The 23,255-nt window shown below is 38.9% G+C and overlaps 2 protein-coding genes and 1 long non-coding RNA gene across 7 annotated transcripts; all 3 read left to right on the forward strand.

Annotated features, from left to right (window-relative positions):
• The first annotated feature begins 7,972 nt into the window (after positions 1-7,972).
• Positions 7,973-14,226, forward strand: LOC147153274 (lamina-associated polypeptide 2, isoforms beta/delta/epsilon/gamma-like). 4 transcript variants are annotated; one of them, XM_086043934.1, is made up of 11 exons: positions 7,973-8,215; positions 10,295-10,400; positions 10,562-10,693; positions 10,781-10,863; positions 10,995-11,057; positions 11,256-11,342; positions 12,650-12,721; positions 12,817-12,876; positions 12,947-13,030; positions 13,247-13,302; positions 13,728-14,226. In XM_086043934.1, exons 1-11 carry the CDS (start codon positions 8,078-8,080, stop codon positions 14,014-14,016), a joined length of 1,170 nt encoding a protein of 389 aa, XP_085900060.1. In that variant the 5' UTR covers positions 7,973-8,077; the 3' UTR covers positions 14,017-14,226. The 4 variants fall into 4 exon arrangements, with proteins under 4 accessions (XP_085900060.1, XP_085900052.1, XP_085900067.1 ...); XM_086043926.1 differs by having other exon boundaries at positions 10,781-10,827; positions 11,178-11,342; XM_086043941.1 differs by having other exon boundaries at positions 10,781-10,827.
• Positions 14,227-14,883: 657 nt separating this feature from the next.
• On the forward strand, positions 14,884-16,516 carry LOC147153275 (uncharacterized). The gene is made up of 3 exons (XR_015088492.1): positions 14,884-15,356; positions 15,886-16,024; positions 16,498-16,516. It is a non-coding gene; the product is annotated as an uncharacterized LOC147153275 (long non-coding RNA).
• A 2,411-nt stretch (positions 16,517-18,927) lies between these two features.
• selenok (selenoprotein K) lies at positions 18,928-23,235 on the forward strand. 2 transcript variants are annotated; one of them, XM_086043962.1, is made up of 5 exons: positions 18,928-19,224; positions 19,811-19,901; positions 20,068-20,142; positions 22,200-22,295; positions 22,885-23,235. In XM_086043962.1, exons 1-5 carry the CDS (start codon positions 19,206-19,208, stop codon positions 22,886-22,888), a joined length of 285 nt encoding a protein of 94 aa, XP_085900088.1. In that variant the 5' UTR covers positions 18,928-19,205; the 3' UTR covers positions 22,889-23,235. The 2 variants fall into 2 exon arrangements, with proteins under 2 accessions (XP_085900088.1, XP_085900095.1); XM_086043969.1 differs by lacking the exon at positions 22,885-23,235 and having other exon boundaries at positions 22,200-22,299.
• Positions 23,236-23,255: the final 20 nt, after the last annotated feature.

Consider the following 23,255-nt stretch of genomic DNA (forward strand, 5'->3'; position numbering starts at 1 on the left):
CTTAAATACAAAAGGGTTGTCACCCAACATCTTGTTTTGTGTTTAACTAAAATAATATAATTGTGGAGAGCCCTTTAAAAGACCATATGGGTTAAAAAATTTTTTTAAAAAAGCTTCTAAAATATTTTTTGTGGTAGTTTGAAATGCTGTCCAATATAAAACACTTTAGAGATTTCAGTTTTTGTTACACAAGCTTGTGGAAGTAGGAAATTTAATATTGGTAGAGTGGAAGGGATTATGGGAGTGGGAAGTTATTGATTTAACTGCTGTTAAAGGACTTGCTCCCATGTTTTCCATCATGTGAAGTGATAATTCCGTTGAAAGCTCTTATTGGGACAGCGCAGTTCTGTTTTTGGAACAAGTGAGGGTGTGAAAAATAGACTAACACACTACTTAACGCTAATGGACTCATCCATTACACCCTCGTGAAAAGACTGTCTAAGTGGGAGAAACATTATCACTGTGTGTGCGTGTGTGTAGGTCGGGGTGTGTGCGTGTGTGTGTCAAAATGATGGATGGCTGTTTGCATGAGTGTAACTGCCTGCACTATGCCAAATGTGAGTATGTTTGCGTGACAAGTTGAGGTGTGCCGCAAATAAGCTAATACACAATCGCAACATCATACCATGAGGTGCAATGTCATTTCATTCCTCTTTTTTTTTTTTTTTGCTTGTTATTTCTGCAGTACGTAGCACATTATTTTTGTCAATTAATCGCACATTGACTTTGAATAAAATATTTTTTCATTGGCGATGCTTCATAATAATAATCCACCAGCTTCACGGAGCAATATGAATTAACATACTACATGACCTGTAGTGCAATTTCTCTCATTTTAAAGTGCACACAAATGCACAAAGTTGGCCAAACCTCTCTAAGCATCCAGCCGCAAATCTTTACATGTCGCAACTGATAAAGATAAATGGCTACAACAGACCAAACAAGTCAGACATTTGCATTTCAGCCCACCCTTGCTCTTCCAATCCTCACGTAACAACAATCAACAGTAATAACTGCCAGATTGGTTGGTGCATGACTAAAATATTGATGTGATTATTAACAGTGTCTCTACTACTGTCTGTTGTTTGCACACCAGTGTAGCAAGTTCAAAATTAGTTCATTCATACTAGTTTCTCATTTTTGACTTGACTCCCGTTGTTCTAGTGTAGTCCGGAAGTGTTCATGTTCGAGGAAATGACTTTCAATAAATGGCAGTTATTGACATTATAACAGCCGAACATAGTGCAAGATTTTTTTTTTTGATTGATTTTAGCCTTTGCCGGCATTTAAATTGTGATGCTACATTTTAAAGTATGCAAGTAAAAAAGGGATCTTCCTGTTAAGTAATCAATAGATAAACAATCAGCTGGCCACCCACTATTGCATTTGTATTGATGTGTCAGACATACCGTCAAATGTTAGTTGTTGTAAATTACCAGTTTGAGTTTACTGTATTTAGAAGAGATCAAAATGCAATAAGTCACATTTGTTGGGTGTTTTTTTTTTTTTTTTTAGCTCTGGTTCAACTGCTTGGCCACTCTTGCGGTGGTAAACAGGCCTGGAGCAAAGATGAGTCAAACATTTGGACAATTTATATACAATTATGCCAAAGCAATGGTAAATATGAAAACAAACCCAAGCAATAAAAAAGCTTGCACCATTATTCTCCAGAACCACCACAACAACCTCAAATTGTTACTCCTAACATGCACCCTGACAATGATTTGGGGTATTGAAGACAATTTAGTCAGTCCATGGTTTTGCAAAAACAGTGAAGACATTTTTGTGGCCTTAAAGGGGACATACTATTTTAAACATTTTAATTGCTTGCATACAAACAGTTGGGTCACTAGTTAGTGTGAAATTACACAGTCATGCACCATTTTTGTGAGTTCAAAATGCATGTGTGGTATTGGTGTCCCCGCATGCGCCACATGCATGGATCTACTACATCTACTAAGTTTCATTCAGTGGCTTGATGATGAAGTGCTTCCCCCAAGAGAAGCATGTCACAGAAATGTTGTTCACACATCTGGGAATTGTTTTAAATCGTGAAGAAAAAACACCTCTCCTATAATGACCATTATATGTTGCTAACACATTTTTGAAACATTGGTTGATAGAAGAAATATCAAATATCATTAAGAGAGAGTAACTAATACTATATGATAATAAGTGAATGCACAGTGTCAATGAATTGTAAATAAACTTATAGTTTTGCATTACTGCGAAAACACTGAACCCCATTCTCTGAACCAAATTCTTCATATAGACATTCTTACTTCACTGTCCAATACAGTAGTTTATTTTGCACCTTCCTTAGCCTCGAAATGTCGTATGTAGATACCACAAATCGAAGACCCCTGTATTGTCCTGATCTCTCGCTCTCTTCCTGGAACTGTTTTTATATCTTGTTGTGAATGAACTTTAACCCACATCTCCTGCCTGGAGCAGCACTGAGAAGTAGCCATGTTTTGTCTAAAACTTCTGATCTTTCACCTTTGGGTTGAGCGTCGTAGCCAGCAGGCCTGGCAGCATAGGACCATCAGTTCACTTACAAGATTGCATCAAAGATCCACAGCACTACCAGCTCAAGCTTTGTTTCTTTCTTTATTCATTCGTCCAAAGGGAGGTCTGGGAGACTAGAGGTCGAAAAGGTCTGTATCAAAATACAGACTTGTATATTATCACTACATGATGAAGACACGCCTGAAGAAACAGAGGGCTTTTCTCAAAAAAAAAAAAAAAAAAGACAACCAGACATTGAGTAAACATCCATGTCATGTCATCTTCCAAACCGCTTATCCTATATAGGGTCGCGGGGAGTTGCTGGAGCCTATCCCAGCCGTCAATGGGCGAAGGCAGACTACCTCCCGAACTGGTCGCCAGCCAGTCGCAGGGCACACGTAGACACTGTCACTGAGCGGGAATCGATCCCACGCTGCCCGCACACAACTCAGGCGTGTGTACCACTACACTATCAGCGGACAGTAAACATCCATCCGTTTTCTATAGCACTTGTCCTCATTAAGGTCCCAGTTGACTGGGCGAGAGACAGGGTAGAGCCTGGACGGATCCCCAGCCAGTCACAAGTTACACATAACAACATTTTACATGCATGTACATAACCTTCAATAAACCTAACACATGCATGTTTTGGGAATGTGGGAGGAAGCTGGAAAACTTGAAGAAAACCAACACGAGCACGGAGAACGCATGCAACGTCACACAGGAGCCCCCGAGCCGAGGTTCAAACCTGAGACTTCTCGACTGTAAGGTAATAGGCTTGAAAAAAATCATGCCGCCTTCTCTTAGTTGCAGTTATTCAAATATCTTTGCTGTCCTCTAGCGGTCTAGTGAGATAACGTACCAGGGGTTTGATACATAAAATATTTTTTATGGTCATCATACTGTATTATGATTATGCATCCATTATCCAAACCACTCATCCTATACTGTATTATTATTATTGTTATTATTATTATTATTATTATTATTATTATTATTATTATTATTATTATTATTATTATTATTATTATTATCATTATTATTATTATTGTTGTTATTATTATTATTATTATCGGTAATAGTTGTTGTAGTCTTGAAGTCTAAAGAAGCCTTCAGCAGTAGTGGCAACAGTAGTAGTCATAGCAGTAGTAGTATATTATAGTGGTACCAGCAACTAGGAGTAGTCGTAGTACATAGTAGTATAGTAAGTAGTGCGTGGTTGCCTTAGAAGTCGCAGTACTTAGTAGCAGCTGTAGTAGTAAAAAGAAGCAGTAATAGTAGTAGTAGCAGCAGCAGTTTGTTTGCTTGTTTGTTTGCTTGTTTGTTTGCTTGTTTGTTTGTTTGTTTGTTTGTTTGTTTGTTTGTTTGTTTGTTTGTTTTTGAAGGGGTGCCTCAACCTTGGAACAGAGATTGTCATATTTTTAAAGGGACACTGGGATGAGCTTAACATTGGCACTTATATAATAGGTTTGCATGTAAAAATTACATCAGTACGAAAGTGTCCCCCCAAAAGACTGTAGTGATTTAAGGTCTTTTTTCTGATGAGATTTACGACAAATTTCCACGCCCATGTTTTCGGTCCCAGCGTACATCACGCGAGGAAGGCATGCGTGGTAATATTGCTCGCTTTGACAGTTCTGTTGTCTAAAACGGCGACCGATCGCCACCAAAATGCAAATGCACATTACTACTCTTGTCCACCTTTGAGATGTTGAAGTGAGCATTAGTAGGGATGTCCACATGAATTTTGGTGCCAATTGACGTTATAAGCAATGAAAGCACAATGATTTCCAATGGAGAATTCGGACTCGGGGGCGGCACGGTGATCGACTGGTTAGCACGTCCGCCTCACAGTTCAGAGGTTGTGGGTTCGATCCCGGCTCCGGCCTCCCTGTGTGGAGTTTGCATGTTCTCCCCATGCCTGTGTGGGTTTTCTGCGGGTACTCCATTCCTCCCACATTCCAAAAGCATGCATGGTAAGTTGATTGGACTCTCTAAATTGCCCCTAGGTGTGATTGTGAGTGCGGATGTTTGTCTCTGTGTGCCCTGCGATTGGCTGGCATCCAATTCGGGGTGTCCCTCGCCCACTGTCCGAAGATAGGCTCCAGCACGCCCGGGACCCTTGTGAGGATAAGCGGTATAGATAATGGATGGATGGAGTTTGGAATCGGCTCCCCCCGTGACCGAACAAGGATAGAACAGTAGGAGGCGCGGCCATTGTTTTCATTATCAAAGGGCGTTATTCATCGAGACACTTATTTCCTAATTTCTCCCAAATTTATTGATAAAATAGAATATGACAACTCTTTTCATTTTCCTGATCAAAAAATATATAAAATGAACTTGTTAGTGAAACGTGGCCATCCCGGCCCCACCGTCCCTTTAAAAGGAAAATTGCTGGCGGAAGTAAAACAAAATTAGCGCAGAGCATGAGAGCATAGCAAAGTATAATAAGAATCTAGTACACGTAGTTTGCACGATATCTTTTATTTTGAAAAGCGGTATCCGGAAGTCGTACTGCCAAGAATTCGGTAGTGGCAGTCTGCGTTGCGTTATTCGCTCCCTGTTTATTTGTTTTGTTTACGTCTTTTTCCAGCTACGCCGCTGAAACAGACTCCTATCAACAAATTCTTGCTGTAGGTACAGCATGCCAGAGCCATAGGGACGGTTTAGTTTAGTTGGTCTATTTTTAAATGCGAGCCGAATTATCATTCTTTTACCTTTAGTTTTCGGATTGCGTTGCGGTTAGCTCTCCCGTTAGCCTTATAAAATTGCTTTAAAACATGACGCACCAAACACTAACTTTCGAATGTTGCCGGAAAATGTAATGTTTGGATATGTTTCTCTACGTTGAGTCATGGCCGATATGGATTTGAACCATCCATGTTAGCCTTTGTTTTCAACAAGCGTGTAACAGGCTTTGATTTACTGTCGTAAAGAGCAATTTAATCACCAAGGAGAGTGGAACCGCTGATGAATTAATATCTTGCCATTGATGTTAAGTTTTACACATTTGTTTTTTTCCGTATACATTTCAAATGACTAATATGGCTGTGTTTACACTGGCTAAACCACAATAAACATGCATGCACAGACGCCCAAATTGGATGTCAATACACAGATGTCTTCAACTGTTAAAACATAAATTATCAGAATATTTCGTGTTGCACAACGTTGAGATGGTCTCGTCTATAGCCCCCCCGCCCCCATTGAATTGAATGAGGACAATAACCTCTGCAAATATCTGCTTATTAAATCAATTTAATAAAAAATTTAATTAAATTTAATGCAGCATGTTTTTACTTTATTTGTCTAGGCTTTCACTGTACTGTACTTTCGATTCACAGAGAGTGTTTTTTTAAATATGTTTTTAGAGTCGTTTGAGCAGATGCATTTATGTCACCAGTAAATTTTGATGACGTCAAATTTGGATTGACAGGAATTATCCAATTTTTGCATTTCTGTTGGATGTATGTTGGAATAGGTCCAATATGTATGTGATTTTTACCCACATTTGGAAGAGGCCTAATAATTTGTCATCTTCCATGTAATTAGTACAGTGTTAGCATCTTCTCCTTGCTCTTTGTGAGTGTTTGTGAGTCATTTTGTATTTGTGTGTTTGACTGTTTTGTTCATTAAATGGCTGAAAGTGCATCTGCGATTGTTGCACACCTTTTTTTTCTCCTCAGTCCACTATAACATGATGCTCGCAACACAAAGCAAAAAACAAGACCAAGCGATGACTCGTAACTTTTAAAAACTTGTAAATTCGTAAATGAATGTACCACTGTGTTCGTCTCTTAGCATCCTGTGTTGAGGCTGAGCCTGTTTTAGGTATTAAAATTGCGTTACCATTGTATAAGTCTTTGCACCTTTCTGTGTCTTCCATCCAGACATCCACGATCAAACCTGAGCTCAGACAATCTCCACCCCATTGAAGAAAAATCCAACCATAGAGGAAACTCCACCCGATTTACCACTGGATCCAGACATGAGTGAGTTGACAGACTTTAAACGAGGTCAAATAGTTGGCTCTCAACTGGGAGGCATGTCGGTGCGTGACACAGCCAAACTGTGTGACGTGTCAAGTCGGACGGTCATCAAAGTGATGAGTGTATACAACAATTACGGACACACTCCACTGGTCCGAAAGAACCCAAAAGTCAAAAGCCAGACCAAGAAGAGCACAGCGGAGAAAGCTCCTGGTGAGGGAGAAGGCACTACTGGGAATTCACTATTGGACACTGAGGTCAACTTACTTAAATGTAATGAAGACAAGAAAATAACAGAGTCCGGTGCGGAACAAAAGGAGTAAAAGAACTGCATTTGGCCATTTCATCATAAACAGCCCCACATATTGTGGCACTGCCTATATTTATAATGCCTTCTTATTTCGGTACTATGTATGTTTGTTTTGTATTGAATAATTCTTATGTTGCCAGTAGTTACTGTGAAAGTGTATTTTGAGGCATTTTTTTAATTTGGTCAGCATAAGGTTGCTGCTATGAATAACACTGAACTCAATTCTGCTTGCTGAGTTTTGGCAAAAATGTTGTATCATGTGTTTGGAAATGAAATACAACTTCAGACGGGTTTATTGGAAATGAAATACAACTTCAGACGGGTTTATGTTCATATGTGGGAATAAATTCTAATAATTTTCATTCAAATCGTATTTTATAAGTTAATGGCAGTAATTACTGAGTTTAAGCCATCTTTTCATCTTATTTCAGTTTAATCATATCAGAGTGAAAAAAATAACCAAGGGTGTTCATTTTTAGCCTTAATTGATATTTTCATTTTATTTTACTGCTGGTATTGAATTATTACGCATGGTTTATCAAACTACATGATCCATGGTTGTCATTGCAACCAGAGACGTGCTTCACAACTGTGCACTTTTCACATTTTTCAAGCAATGTTGTTTTGAAGTCACACTTATTTGTGTTTAATGTGACATTAAATAAAAAGCTTCACTAGCAAAGACATGTATTGTGGGTTTATTCATGCTATACATTTTGGCATCATGAAACCAAAGTGACACCTTTGAATTGATCAACAGCTTTTTTGCTATTTCAAGTCTTCAAACACAGGATGTTCTTCGAGGGAAGTGGGCTCTGAATTTAAAGTGTCTGTTATCACAGGTTTGCAACAGACTGCAAGATTAAAGGCAGAGTAGATGTTTTCAAGTAAAAAAAAAAAAAAGAATTTGTGAAAATGGGCATTTAATAGTTAAGAGAAGGTCAAATTATGCTAGGACATTTTAGGTTTGTCCTGGAATTTCTCCCCAAAATATCATCTCAAGTCACGTGTTTCCACTTCCAACATTAATCAAACTTCACTTTTTCCATTTTATTTTCGGATATTTAATCCGTATTTCCCAAACATTAACTAATTTATGAATGTTCATCCTTTTACACTTGTTGCCATGTTAACGATGGCCTGCATTTTAAGACAGCTGTCAATTAAGTCATCATTCACAGCTGGTGTCAAATGAGCAAGAGCCAAGCGGGAGAGCTGCTGACTTTTTTGGCTTGTTTTTCTACCCATCTGACTGCTTTTATTTGACATGCCAGTGTTGAAGGGAGGCCCTGTTTTTCCCTCCAAGTCCACCAAGGTGACAGAACCATACTTGTCCAAGAAATATTTCCACCAAAGGAGCAGAGCTGCTTTCTCTAGCGAGGATGAAGCTGAACAACCTGTGGCAGTGAGTGTTTTATTTTGTGTCTTCATTGCACGGATAAATTGTTCATTGACTGGGTTGAGGAGTAGTGCAGCGTGTGTAACATTTGCTGATTGGAATTCTGAATTGCGATACTTGATACGCTTGTTGCTATCCTTCAGCTCAATGAACAGGTGAGCCGTTTTCAGATGGCTGCTTCACTATTTGCAGCCAGGTACTATTAGGTATTGTGCAGTCATCAAACTGTGAAAACTAACGACGGCCAAATGAATACTTATGAAGGCTTGACATTTTGTATGACAATTGGTTCACAAAAAGGATCTTTCCCTGCTGGCCCGATGGCCTTTTGCTGCCTTGCCATTGTGTCTGCATTGGAATTCATTGAAATGAAAACAAAACACCAGAATGAACATAACTATCTGCGGTTTTAACTCAATATTTGCAAAATTTGCTTTTATTCTTCCTTCTGGGTCGGACTAGTCATAAAACGGTGAACAGAATGATAAATATAAAAGTACATTACATTTACCTTGCCATGGATATACTTTAAAGATTTCGGACTTGTTCATCCTTTTTGAGTTACATTCCTCTGCTTTGCATCCAGACCAGAAGCACTTCCCAAAGTCTCAGGGAACCAATTTCTACTTGAAACAACTGTAGTCCAATCCTATGCAACATTGCCTCAAAATGACAACCCTAACAAATAACACAAAATGATCATAAACAATAAAAATGAGAGAAATGGAACCAACTAAACAAACCCTCTGGCTAAAGTAGTTGCACCTGTTATCCTTCAATCAAAGGAGCCAACTTTTGAATTGGTATCTCAGTTATGGGGGTTGTGAACGTATTTTTACGACTGACAAGGCCCACACTTTCCGTCATGGTCGTCGCTTTCCCCTGCTGCCACAGGTTGGCAGGGTTATGGGGGTGGAGTTTTAAATGACATGTACTTTTAGGTCATTGTTTCCATGTCACAAAGCTTTTAGCAGACATCTTTCAAGGCGATGTCATCAAATCACTGCAATGCAGGCATGCCGCAGCGCGGCATCATGGAGAACATGCGCGGCTTGGTTTAGTGCATGCTGTCTAAAATACTCTTGGTGGTCCGGCCACCATGGTAAGCGTCATTTAACTGTTTTACAATATAGGAGTAAAGAATTAAAGAGGCGGGTAGGCCAACTCTTAGATGATTTGGTAACTACATTGCGGTTGCAAAATGTTGTCATTTTAATTGTGGTGTATGACGTGGGGGACACTTTATACAAACACTCAACCAGGGTAATAATAGCTTGGAGTTTTTCATTATAGTTTTTTGTTTAGTTTTGACTTATGATTTTTTAATTCACTTAGATTTTGTTTTTACAGCAACTTATTTTAGTTTTTATTGTTGAAAATGCTTTTTAGTTTTAATGAGATTTATTATTTGTTTTAGTTTTTTTATGAAGTCTATATATGGAGTATTTGTCGAGTGTAATAAAGCAAAGTAAAATTCTCAAAACTGACCTTGGTTGTACTATAGCTACGGATGTACAGCAACACCAAAATAGATCAAATTAAAGTGAACTGGAAAGCTCATATATGATATTAACTGACAAAGATGAAAACGAAGGACATTTTTGCTATATTTTCATTTAATTTTACAACTATGAGATGTTGTTTTCGTTACTTGAAAAGCAATTTCGTTTTTATTTAATTAACCAATGTTATTTCATTTTTTTTTTTTTTTTAAGTTTTCATGAACTATAATAACCTTGTACACAACACAACCAGTTAGCCCTCTATTTGTGAGTGGGAAGTTGTGAACCATGCCTTTAGCAGAACCCTGTGTTGACCACTCACACACAAAAATTTAGTTTTATCCCAGGCCTTTTTCCGAACCAAACTCTTCTCTTTACACGCCACACACCAGTCACTTAGGATAATCTCTGTGGGGATATCCCATAAACTTTGCTAGTTTTAAATTAGTCAATCTGTGTACTGAGTTAGAAATGTTAAGTTTGTTTTGTTTTGTTTTCAAGCACCACCTAGATTACCACATTCACATATTGTTTCTGTGGATATTTTAGTTCTAAAAACTTGCACTGTAACACTGCTTGGCAGGAAGAGAAGCCAAAAGATGGACAGAAACGTAACCTGAATATGTTGACCGATGACGACCTGAAGGCTGCATTACTTGTGTACGGGATCAAAGCTGGGCCAATAGTGGGTAAGGTTGTCTTTTTTTTTAATTTTTTTATTTCGTCAACACCATTGAGCGCTCTCTTGAGGATGCGTTTCTCATGAATACCACATGAATCTTAATGCGAAAAAATAAATCAGACATTGTCCTTGGCTGAGGTCTGCAGTAAGAATGTTTGTGTATGGGAGGCTCCACCAGGGCCGTGTATGAGAGGAAACTGAGGAGGCTGCAGGCTAAACGGGACTCTTCGAAAGTAGCAGATAAAGTTGTGTTTTGTCCCAAGGAGTGGGACGACGACAGCAATGATGACAGCGATTCGGGTACTGAATCGCCACTTCATGTTTTTTTTATTGTATCAAATTGCTTGATAAGCATCCTTCGTAATGATTTTCCTATATGTTCCGAAGAATCAACCCAGGAAGATGAACAATTGGAAGAGCAAGAATCCAGTCGGGTGGGAGAAAGTTTGACATTCACGATGAACACAAAAGTATTGGAACACTTGGCCATGAGTCTTTTCCAAAAGAATCCAAAATCTTTTAAAATGTGTTTGTATACAGTTGTGGTAATGAGACTGAATAAATAGTGTTTCATGATGCCAAGTGCTTCCTTTATCCACAGGTGGATGTGCTCTCTGAGGATGAACACGTTTACCAGCAGTGCTTTTTACCTTCATCCAGACTGGTAAATAAATGCAGACAATATCCTTTTTCACGTATTTTGTCCTATTAAGTCCAGTGTGTGTGTGTGTGTATATATATATATATATATAATTTTTCAACTGATTTGAGTCTTGTCTTATAGCGCTTTGTAGCTTGTCCCTCAAGAAATGCTGACCTTTGTCGCAAGCCGACTTTGGAGAAAGTTTCTAAATCATTGCAGAGTGGGGGCGCTGTTCAGATTCCCAAAAAGACAAGTGGAGCATCAGCTTTAGATTGTGCTGATCAACAATCAGCATTAGATTCAAAGGTACACTCTGAAATCATTTTATAAGGATTCAAATGTTTTTGGTTAGTAGCATGGTGTGCCTTGGGAGCAAATCTTCGCTAACAGTGTTAACGTCTGATAACCAGCATGTACTAGAACAGGAATGGGCACCTAGCAACCCCACACTCTTGAGTGGCACCTTGCCATTAAGATTTATTTTTTTAAAAGGGCAGGGGAGCCAATCACCATTTTAAGTGGAAAATGCATATGGCAGGTTTATAAGTTTTTTTTGTTTTGTTTTTATTTTACAAAAAATACTAATTCAAATGCATTTCAATTGGTGTCAATTAAATGGGGATTTTCGCTATATACAGCCCGGCCTGGTCGTTAACCCCTGCGAGTATCACCATTCACCACTAGATGTATTAGTTGGTATCACCATTCACCACTAGATGTATTAGTTGCACGTGCACTGGGTCTTATACTGCTCTACAACGTGAGTAGGTCTAACTTTTTTTTTTTATGAAATGAGGAGAAACCGTTCCTCAATAGCATTGCAATTTTTAGCAAGTTGTCTTTTTTTTTTTTTTTTGTCCTTGGACCTTTTGGGGGTTTGCTGTTCAGCACTTTTGTGCCATTTTTGAATGTTTTTGTTTTTACGCACGTAAGCCCTTTGCACTGGGGGAAAAAAAAAAATCCCAGTTTGTACTTATTTTTTGTTCAAACTCTTTGTTGTTGATGGATTGTTTTTACCTGCATTGAGCCTGAAATATACAAAAACCCAACGAAAATATAAACGCAACACTTTTGCTCCCATTTTTGGGGGATTAACTCAAAGGTCTAAAACGTTTTCTACATACAATTTCACCATTTCTCTCAAATTTTGTTCACAAACCGGTCTAAATCTGTGCTAGTGAGCACTTTAGACATTTTAGGAAGTACATGGACCTGTGTGGCCTCCTGTATAGGGCTGATGGAAAAATTGTGGTTCCCTCCATCATTCAAGATGGCAATCCCTCTACTAGAGTATTTAGCGAAGTATACCTGCGTATGGGCAAGCATTGATCCACCCATTAACGAACAAGTATGTTTGGCGATGAAGCGCTGCCTCTTGAGTGTAAAATAAATACACTTTGACTCTGCATTTACGGGGGTTCGTTCTTTCTTCAGTTTTACTGCGCTAGGTTGTCATGGAAACGAAAGCCCACTCTGGGAGTGGGGTGAACAGTGGCTCTTTGCCTGAGATGGATGTTGCCCTCAAAACAGGCTTATTTCAGCGAGGTGAACATGGGGAGTAGAATGTGTACTATAATTCTTGATCCTTGAAGTAATACCCTTTATTGTGGCAGGTCTCCTCTACATCAATTCAAGATTCTAACTGTTCCTCAGAGAACTTCAGCATCACTGAAATGGTTGAAAAGGTAAGGTTTTTTTGCCTTTAGGTGGGGCTGTTTCAAGTAGTTTCCCCAGGAGTGCTCACGTAATGGTTTTCCACTATAATCAAACGAAACAACAGATGGAGAAACGGATGTCTCCTATTGCAGACAGCGAGCTGAATGAGGGCGACGTACACAAGGTCAGTAGTGATCATCCCACTTGGACTTGAAGTGGAGCATGCAGTCTTGTGAACATTTTTTTTTTTTTAGTTGGACTTGCTTGAAGCGGAAACGAGGCAGTCTGAGTGCTATACTTGTACTCCCAAAGAGTCCCCTTTTCACTGGGAAACAAAGGTGCACCCATCCTATTTGCAGGCTTCTATTTCATAATTTATCTTGATTACAAGAACACACTGTTGGTTAATGTTTGCTTCTCGTTTGTTTTTGTTTTTAATGATTGTCGCATGGTTTAATATGATATAAATCTTGTTTATCTTTTCTGTCTGTCTTTAAAAGTGTCTCCAGCGCAACGTTTTTTTTTAATTACCGATAGATCTTTTGCTTCCACAGGCCCCCATGAAAGATGACGTGCTTCCTGACATTATGCCTGCAAGCACAATGATCACGTAAGTTGATCATTGTGACACATAAGAACAGAATCAAAATTTAATGAAACATTGGACAGGTGGACATGCAATATAAAGTTTAGAGAAACAAATTAATTTTAAATGTTACACTGCATTTTAAATTTGTACTGAAGTTTTTGTTGAAGCCAAATGTCCCTGACTTTTTATTACCAGTAGATGTCTAATTTTCTTTTCACTTTCAAAAGCAAGGACATGGTAGTTTATTGTACAGTACAAGTATTTGTATACTGTATTCAGTCGTGACATTAAGCCTTAGAAACTTTAGTGGGGAGATCCCACAATGGGATTCAAACTTGTGATCTTCCCATCCAAGTCCAATTTTTTTTTTTTTTAATTGACTAAGCTACTATTGAACTTGTATTTTTCTGGGTGATCTTCCTCATACTTGCATTCCTTTTTGTTAGTGTCACCTGTCGGAAGCCCATCAAGGGTGCAGCCGGGAGGCCCATACAGTTGAACTCCCCAAATGTTCCAATCAGCCCCACCGCTCTGGAGAGAAGAGAAATGGAGCGCCGAATGGTCCCAATCCAGATCCAGTTGGTGGTTTTTGTTGTAATTGCCCTCATGCTCTTTGTTATTGTTGAAAGCGAGCCACTGAGTCCACTATTGGCTCTGACGTATAACTTCATGCAAGGTTTCATCAATGATGCTCCGGTGTTGCAGAGCACACAAACTTTCTTAGGACATGAGTGATTGTTTTATAATGTTTTTATGTTTACACTTAACACCAGATTGGCAAAATGGAAAGGCACTGGGATGGCTTATGGGAAAACGCTGTAAAATAATGACTGTTTCGATGGTAGGGGGCAAAAATTGTGAAAGTCTCCAGTTTCATTTCAGCTTTTGCATGTCTTTGTAGTATTTTTGTAATGTTTTAAAATGTAATAAAGGGCTATTTTGCTAGATGGTGCTCATTTGCTACATATCAGCATGGATGTTGGTTACAAAACTTAAATGTGTTAAGTTTGGGTAACAGTACCAGGTAATAAGGAATTATTATCAATGACTGATGATCCTGTTTCTAAATGCAATGATAAGGAAAAGTTTTAATGAATGTTTATTGGGGGGGACCCAAAAACATATATTCTGCACCAAACCATGACCATATCAAAGTATCCTTGAGCCCAAGACTCTGAACTCCTAGTTGCTCATCAGTGTCACTGAGCTGTTGCTTTCTATCTTGATGATACAGGCGCATTGCACTGCTTTTCACTTTGAATTTGGGGGGGAAATCAACCATTAACACCAAAGAAAATACTTGAGGACCAATTTCTATACTATATTGTTTTTGTTACCTGTAATATAGAATCAAAATTATCTGCCAGTGAGTGACACCCACCTTTTTAAGGCTCTGCTGATGAGAACTCATTTATTACCACTTTAAGTACGTGTATAAGTAAAACTCTCAAACACTTCTCCGTGTATTGCTCTTCTGTGGCCATTTGAGAACCACCCGCAAAAGTACAAAGTGACCACCAAGACATAGAAGAAGAAGCAGTAGTACCAGGTGCGAGCCAGCTGGTGGCTCTGGAGTTACAGGAGAAGGAGGAACCCGCAAATTGTACTTTCGAAATAAAACGCATCCAGTGTACTAAACGAGCATCCAGTGCAGTAGTGCACTACACGAGCTGACATCTTGGAGCGGATTCCTAGAGTTTTACGCTTTTTGAAAAATTTAAATCACTGTAGGTCTTGTCACAGTTTTACCCCAGGTAACCGTCGACACTTAAATTAAATCACATCGTAGTTGGCCTTCTAAGCGGCTTGTTCCTTTTGAAGCCATCAGACGTTCATCTTGGCGCTGAGATAAAACACGCGTCTGTTTTGAAACTGGAAAAGTGTTTAACCAGTTGAAATAGAAGTGGTTACCTTGCATGCCACCGTGAATGCTGAACACAGTAAACGACTCCAGTGAAACATTTACATTGAAAAGACATAGCAGGAAAATCCACCGCGACTAAAGGTCGTTTGTATATATTCCTTCCTGTATTAACTGCAGCGCTCGGAAAAAATACCAACGTCCAACTACTTTGGTAAGTACGAAGCTTTGAATCGTTTTACCTATGAGGGGTTTATTTTGTATTTTTTATGGTGTAGTTTAATCTTTGGCCTCAACGTGGATTTTGACTGAACCTTGTTATATTAAGCTCCAATACGTACAATACAACTTTATATAGCGCCTTTCACAGCAGCTACAGCTGTGACAAAGCACTTCACATATAACAACAAAATAGCAATAGTATAACAAGTGAAAGCAATAAATTAACACAAAATTCTACTGTATATACAATAGACACCGAAAAAAGGAAACTGTCAGTGTCACGTTGAATCAAAAGCCAAAGAATAGAAATGCGTCTTCAAACGGGTTTTAAAAATGGACAGAGAGGGGGCTTGCCGAACATTTAATGGAAAGTCATTCCAAAGGGAACGACCAGCAACAGGAAAGGCCCGATCCCCTCTGAGGCACCACCTCCTTAATCATCAGCACTTAGAAACAGTAATCCATGCCTTGGTAACACCATGTAACATCATTGTAATTAACTTTATTTTGGCGTGAGCCAGTCCTCTCTCAAGCGTCTCCAGTTGGACCAAAATGCTGCTGCTCGCCTCCTAACTAGAGCTCAGAAGACGGATCACATAACCCCAATTCTGGGCATAGCACTTGATGTTCAGTCCCCTCCAAAAGCATTCGAACAGTAAGGTCAGTTCGTTTGTTTTTATTGCTCTGTATACTGACATTTGGGTTCAAGATCAAAATATGAATACAAGACAAAAGTTCAGAATTCCAACTTTTATTTCATGGTATTTATTTACATCTAGATAGATGTGTTGATCAATTCAGAACAGCACACATTTTGTTAGAAGCTACCCACTTTTTAACCCATTAAGGCCTACAGCCCCTGGCTCAACAGCTCCCCAAAACTTAAGGTTGTCTTTGGAATTACCTTTGAAAACCTGAAGTTTCCCAAGAAATTCAACACCTAAAAAATGTTTTGGTTGACTTCCCCTTTAAGGGTAAAAAGACGCAACAGCGCTCCTGGCTCTATTGGTAGAAACGCGGTTATGAGCCCCCGTCTTTAATGGGTTAATTGAGCAAAAGTATTGGAACATGAGACTGATGTGACTGATTAGAACTTTACTGTTCTTTTGTGTACTCCATCCTAACATCCACAGTCAATCCTGACCTCACACAATCTGTACCTCAAAGAAGAAAATTCAACCACAGAGGACTTCTCAAGAGGGGAAAACACCCGATTCACCGCTGGATCCAGACATGAGTGAGTTGTCAGACTTTAAGCGAGGCCAAATAGTTGGAACTCAACTGGGAGGCATGTCAGTGCGTGACTCGGCCAAGATGTGCGACGTGTCAAGTCGGACAGTCATAAAGGTGATGAGTGTCTACAACAGTTATGGATACATCCCACCTGCTAGAAAGAAGCAAAAACTAAAAGGCCAGACCAAAAAGGGTGCAGTGGAGAAAGCTTCTGGTGAGGGAGAACGCGCTGCTGGGAATCCACTATTGGACACTGAGGTCAGCTTGCTCAAACGTGATGAAGACAAGAAAATAACTGAGTCCCAAACAGAACACAATGAGTAAAACAAATGGGTTTTTTTCCCTGTTTGTTTGTTTGTTTTTGGGGAGTGTTGTGAATATTGTACACTTTATTGTGGTAAAGTGTGAAGGCTTGTTGTCATTTTGGATCAATCTGTTTGCCAGTGATTGGGACAATTTGTTTTTCAAATTTGTACATCTCTACTTGTGGCATGTTACAAAAAAAAGTATTTTGTGGAATTTATGTTCATATATTGAAATACATTCCCGTTTACAAGAAGTACTTTTAAATGCTCTTTACGTGAGGTAATTCTTTTGACATTGTAATTTATATTTTATTTTCAGTTAAAGTGGGAATGCTGTTTTTTTTGTAAGCAAAGTATACAGTATATAAAACAAGCAAATTGTATTCATGTTTCTTTACTGGTCTGCCAATAGACAAGTACTGTATAGATACTGTAACAAATTCAGGAGGTCTACATGTCAAGGCTCAGCACAATTGAACTCTTACATTTCAAGCTGAATAATCATTCCCAATGCAATAATTCAGTGTGTCTAGCATTTCTTTTTGAAATAAATTGAGAACTTGAAATGTTATATTATTTCTATTTATTTATTAATTCTGTGAAACCATAATGCAGTCAGTATTCAAATCAAATCAAGTACAAATGGATTCCATCTGTCATTAGTGTCAAATGTTTGGCTGGGTTGTGTCTGAGTAATGTAGGAAAATATAAGGGCGAGCCTGCTAATCGATGACAGAATGCTATCCATTTCACTGTCAAAAGAGCACGTCTGTACCATTAATCATTGTCCATATCCTTGAGTTGGATGGGAAATAGACCAGAAACGGTGAATGCCATCTATTGTGTTGCTGGCAATTATCCAATTTTACGTAATTTGTCTGAATGTTTACAATGTAGCTCTGTTCATCTACTTATGCCTGCAATAGATAATGACAATAATTAAATGCACCTCCATTGAAGGACAAAAAGTACAGCATTAACCTGTGTATCCACTGTTTATGAGATTTTCTTGTGAAATATGTGATTTGGCTCAAATAAAGGCTTGGAAACACTGGGCTAACAGATTGTAAATCAAACGAACTAGGCATGATCAGCTCATACACAAATTATGCATGCTAACTCGTGGTGGGCGGATCAATCAAGTGTGTATCAATGTTGGATCGATACAGTAGTTTGTTCCACTTTTGTATGTATGCATTGCTGCAGTTACTTCAAACATCTCTGCTTCTGTCTCAGCGCTGAGCAGGCACACTTTTGCCCCCCCACCTCCACTGTTGTGTTTCGATGTTTTGCCATCATGTGACTTTGCAGAGCAAACTAGCAAGCAAGCTGCCGGCTGGGGTCGTCCTTCCACACACATACGAACCATGTATCACAAAGATAAGCAGCAGCTCAATGGACTCGGTTCTGGTAGCTTCTTGATGTACTAAACACACGTTAGGGATTGTTTGCTTTTTTTATTATTATTTTTTTTTTTACACCTAATATATTTTCACCATCAATTGAGATTTAGCAGGTGAATGATAGTTGCCTGACTTATTAAGTATCGGTGTTGATACTGGCTCTGTATTTACTTGGTAACGGATCGATACCAAAATATTACGTATCGCAGCTACCATGACAGGCAATTCATTCATTCTCCCTTATCCTTGAATTAATTAGCCACTCATTTAGTGATCCATAGTCCTACATTTTCACCACATCCATTTTTAGATAAATGGACACTGTTGAAATGTAAATTACTGCCGGAGTTCCTTACTTTCGACTGACTTGGCTCATCACTTTTTTCATCACAAATTCTAACTACGGTGATGGAATTGAAAACTAAATGCATCCTGTTTTTTTCAATTCCACAGTTTTGGTCAAATTACATGGAAGGGTTTGTAGTGGTGCCATCAGGGGAATAGCCCATTTTTTTCTTTTTAAATTAGCAATTCCCACCACAGAGCGTGTGACGTCACGTTATAAGGTACAATAAAAGGGCTCCGTACGGTACTGCAGTTCAACCTTTTTACGCAAGTCACTTTAGTCGTCACTAGAGAAGAATCTGATTTTCAGAGATTCCAATGAACAATTCCTATCGTCCCCACTCAATACATCCATTCCTGTTTTTAGTTTGCTTTCGAAACCTAAAAACCAGGACTGAAGATAAAACAACACAGAACAGTGCTGATGACACTTAATGTCTTGACAAGATTCTTAGTGTAATTATTTGTCTTGGCGTTTCGTCACCTATGAACCCGGAAGCGAACGTCATGCGTTAAGTAGTCAACGTAAGTGCGTATGTTGTTGTTTCCCTAAAGATGGTGTACGTGTCGAACGGTGAGTAGTTTTCTGGTACCTTCTGGTGAGATTGTCCCTTAAACGATGCCTTTTTCACCTAGTATGTCTTAAGAATTTATCAGAAAGTGTTTTACTGTTAGGTCACACGACGACTTAGATGTATGAGGCGAGTAGGAAGTTTGAGAGTCTGGTGTTTATAGCTGCTAACTAGCTTGTTTGCTAACTTGTGCCTGCTGCCCAACAAGAACAACAAACAAACAATTTCGTCGCTTTCTCGGTCACGCAACAACAACAACAACACCAAAACATTACGTGCCAGTGTATGTTCGCTTGGTCTTGTGTTATGTTGATCGTTATAGGCCATGTTTTGATCGCCTCATTCAAGCGTCGTTCGAATGGTGGCATTGTTTTTATTACAAGTCTGTACACTGGCAAAATGCATGCAACATTGTGATCAGCTGGAAAAGAATATTAACAAGTAACATCTTCAACACGAGTTCCAACATTTGTAATTAGAGTTTTCTGCTAGATTCACGAGACCTCAATGTAACTCCGTCGATTGCCTGTGTGTCCAGACTAGGGTATCCATACTTAATTAATATCATCTGGACCGTGTTTTTGTCAGGTCAAGTTCTGGACAGCAGGAGCCAGTCACCATGGCGACTGTCTTTACTGGTCGACCTGTTCTGGGGAGCTGTGGAGTTTTTTGGCCTGTTGTAAGTCAATTTATGAGTCTATACTATAGTGATGTATAAAGAGAACAGAGAGTGAAAGTTGCATTTGCAACTCGTATTCCAATACAATTTACACATTGTACATATGCTTCTGTTAAACTACAATATAAAACTGTTAACATTAATACTTTCCCCCCCCCCCCACCAGTTTTAAAACGATAATTCACCCTGACCTGACAAAAGATGGACATAGTGGATCATCACGGTTTTCTGATGGCAGAGGGTATGTAAGCTTGATAATAATAATAACAATTATTATTATTATTATTATTATTGTTTTGTTGTTATTACAGTGAATCCCTGCATATTTATACTTCGGCTTTCGCCTATTAGCAGATTTTGTTAAATGCTGAAAAAGTAACCTATGTGCTCAAGCCAAGCCAAAGCAGTACCAGTATTGCTTTGGTGCCATATGATGGCAACTTGGTACTGAAGGATTTAAGAGCCTTATTTAGCCAAAATTAGTCCCTTGCCACCATCTTGTGGCAATTCCAGTGCAGTATAAACCTTTTTATACAATACAATACAATGTTAAGTAAGGTGGTATCTGAGCATGCCTTCTTGTGCTGCGTGACAACGCAGTCCGCTGTGTATTCTCTCGCAAGCTATTTAGAACCTAAAAGACATGTCCATTAGGGGTGTAACGGTACGCTAAATCACATTTCGGTTCGGTTTCTTGGAAACTTCGGTTCGGTATATTTTCGGTACAAAAACAACAGATTTTTTTTTAAAAATATGTTTATTTTGAAAAGATGACAAGTAAATGGGACATTTTTTTTTAGAAAAAAAATAAAAGCGAACCATTCGGGTGACATTCTAAGAAATTACACCAGAATAAAAAATACACTAACAGTAAAGATCTCTTAATTTTGTAAATTTATTAAGACACTGAAATCTTTAAACACTCAACAGCAACAGCCTATGACACATCTAAGTATTCAATTCAATAACAGTTACAATTATTGCTAACTGTATTAAAACTCTTTTTATAATGAAATACAGTAACTTTAAAGTCTTTATGAAATTATTTACATTTTTTAGCCATTGAAATCTTTGAATGTTCAACAGCATATTGTAACGAATTGGGTTCTCTGTGTTGTGGTCTGAATTGTGTGTTGCTGAGTTGTGATGTTTCCGAGGTTCATGAATGCACCGTACGGCTAGCGAGAGAAGCAGCGGAGAACGAAGAACAGAGCTGTTGTACTTTGTTTTTTGGCTAGAAATACTGCTTGCATCCTCGTCTAAGAATCATTCGAAGTCGAATATTCGTGATTATGTTAGACGTGTTGCCTGTAACATAGCTGCCAATCTCATGTAGCAATGTCGGCACACAACTTTGGGATTTATACACGAACCTTTCCCCATGGGCGATTTTAACAGGAAAGCTAGAATGTTCCCAAACAGGAGACCACAGTGTACGGGGGGGCCCTTCGAGCTCTGGCTTGTTTGCGTATGCCATTATAATGCCATTTATCCATGCATTTATGATTTATCATGGCTTCTGGCGTCCTGGCTCCTCTTTAGTGCCGCCGTCCTCCTCTCCCACGTGCAACAGTCACTAGCGCCTGTGCGTAAGGTCGCGCAAATAAGTGGACCGAACCGAACGCAAGTGGACCGAACCGAACATGCCATACCGAAACGTATTAATACACCCACGTGTACAGTTACACCGCTAATGTCTATCATATGTATGCAAACCCAGAGTAGTTGTAAATCTAAATTAAAAATAATTTTCGGGTCAAACGTTGTCCACGTAAACATGATTTTAAACATGTTTTTCTTAACTATCATACAAGTGTAAAATTGAATCATAAAGTCAAGTCGAATTTTTCGTCACGCTTTGAAGACGCTCAACGAATGGGTAGTGGCATTTTGACAAGTGAAGGCTTAGGATTGACGAATGGTAGGTATCTAGCATTAAGACGTAATGCCTTCATGTGCTTTTTAATATTAAGTGTCATACAAGAGGGAGGAAAATCTGTATAATTACATGAAATTGAAACTTTTCTTTAACATAAATGACCAACTCAAAACGAATCAGAATGCCGTGTTTCAACTAGTGGGCCGGCTGGGAACATATTCTTGAAAAAAATGTTTGGGTTGACTTTCACTTTAAGTTGCCAATTTTAGGACTCGTTTGGCTAAAACCTATGAGAGACTCTTATATTACCATTTCAGATTATTGCTTTACCCACATTGTACTGAGCAGCCAGGACAGTGATATGGTGCGAAAATAAAAAGAGTTTTAAGCCTCATTTGGCATTGTTTTCTCTCATGCAGTCCTCCGGGTCCCCCTGGTGGCCGAAGGCGGCTTGGAAGAATAAACTTTGGCGGTGGGCCCACTCCTCCTCCAATGGGGGGAGGAGGATGAGGAAGGTGAGGTTTCTGGTCACAACATTAGGTACTGTAAGGAATTCCGAGACGAGGCCACCAAGAGAGAGGCCCTTTGGTCTCGTCAGGGGGAAAAAAGTATAGACAATGGAATTCCTACACCCCGGTTCTTGTAATGTTTACAGGTGATTTTGTGTTCAAATGAAAATCCGATACAATAAATTTGTCTTATAGTATTTAACTCATTCACTGCCAGACATTTTCAGCAGCATAGGAATATATCTATACTACTTGCATAGCCTAAGGAGATCCAACACAAGAGCGTCTTTACATATCTTATCATGTTCAGTCAGAGAGGTGTTAATATAACATTAAGAATAAGAATAAGAATGCCTTTATTGATCCCACACATTATTTATTATTGCAGTGGGATAGTGTATGTAATATTTATTTAGGGAGGGTGCAGTACAGTTTTACACCACAGCAAATAGACAACTCAAACATGAGTTTTCTAAAGATACAATTTGTGAAACAGCTCTTGTATTGGCAGGTGCATATTTTTTTTTATTCTTTAATTATATAACTATATAATGGTGCATTCATGTTGGGTTGACCCTGTTTTTTTTTTCTGCAGGTAAACGCCTACACTATGTGTGTAGGCGTAGGCCCAGCTACTGTATAGACTGGTGGTCACAGTGGCGAAGCCCTACTTCTTGAGTTGCAACTGCCTCAGCAGTTTTTTGACGCCTTTTTGGGAATTCCTACTTCCAGGAACCAGATTGGCCGATCTTGCAGCTCGTAGATTGCACCTTCCCTACCCCCAACATCTGCTTTAATTATCAGTTTTCTTTCTTTCTTAACATATTTTCATGACATAAATTACAATACGTTTTGCTTTTTTTGCCTCTATTGAAGTTTATGTGGGAGACAAGATGTTAGATATTTACTACGATACTCCACTTCATTAAATAATCTGTAAAAACAAGTTGAATGTGTGATTTATTC

The sequence above is a fragment of the Filicampus tigris genome, chromosome 1 (genome assembly GCF_054856515.1).
Source record: "Filicampus tigris isolate MCC_2025a chromosome 1, RoL_Ftig_1.0, whole genome shotgun sequence".
In the NCBI taxonomy this organism is placed as follows: domain Eukaryota; kingdom Metazoa; phylum Chordata; class Actinopteri; order Syngnathiformes; family Syngnathidae; genus Filicampus; species Filicampus tigris.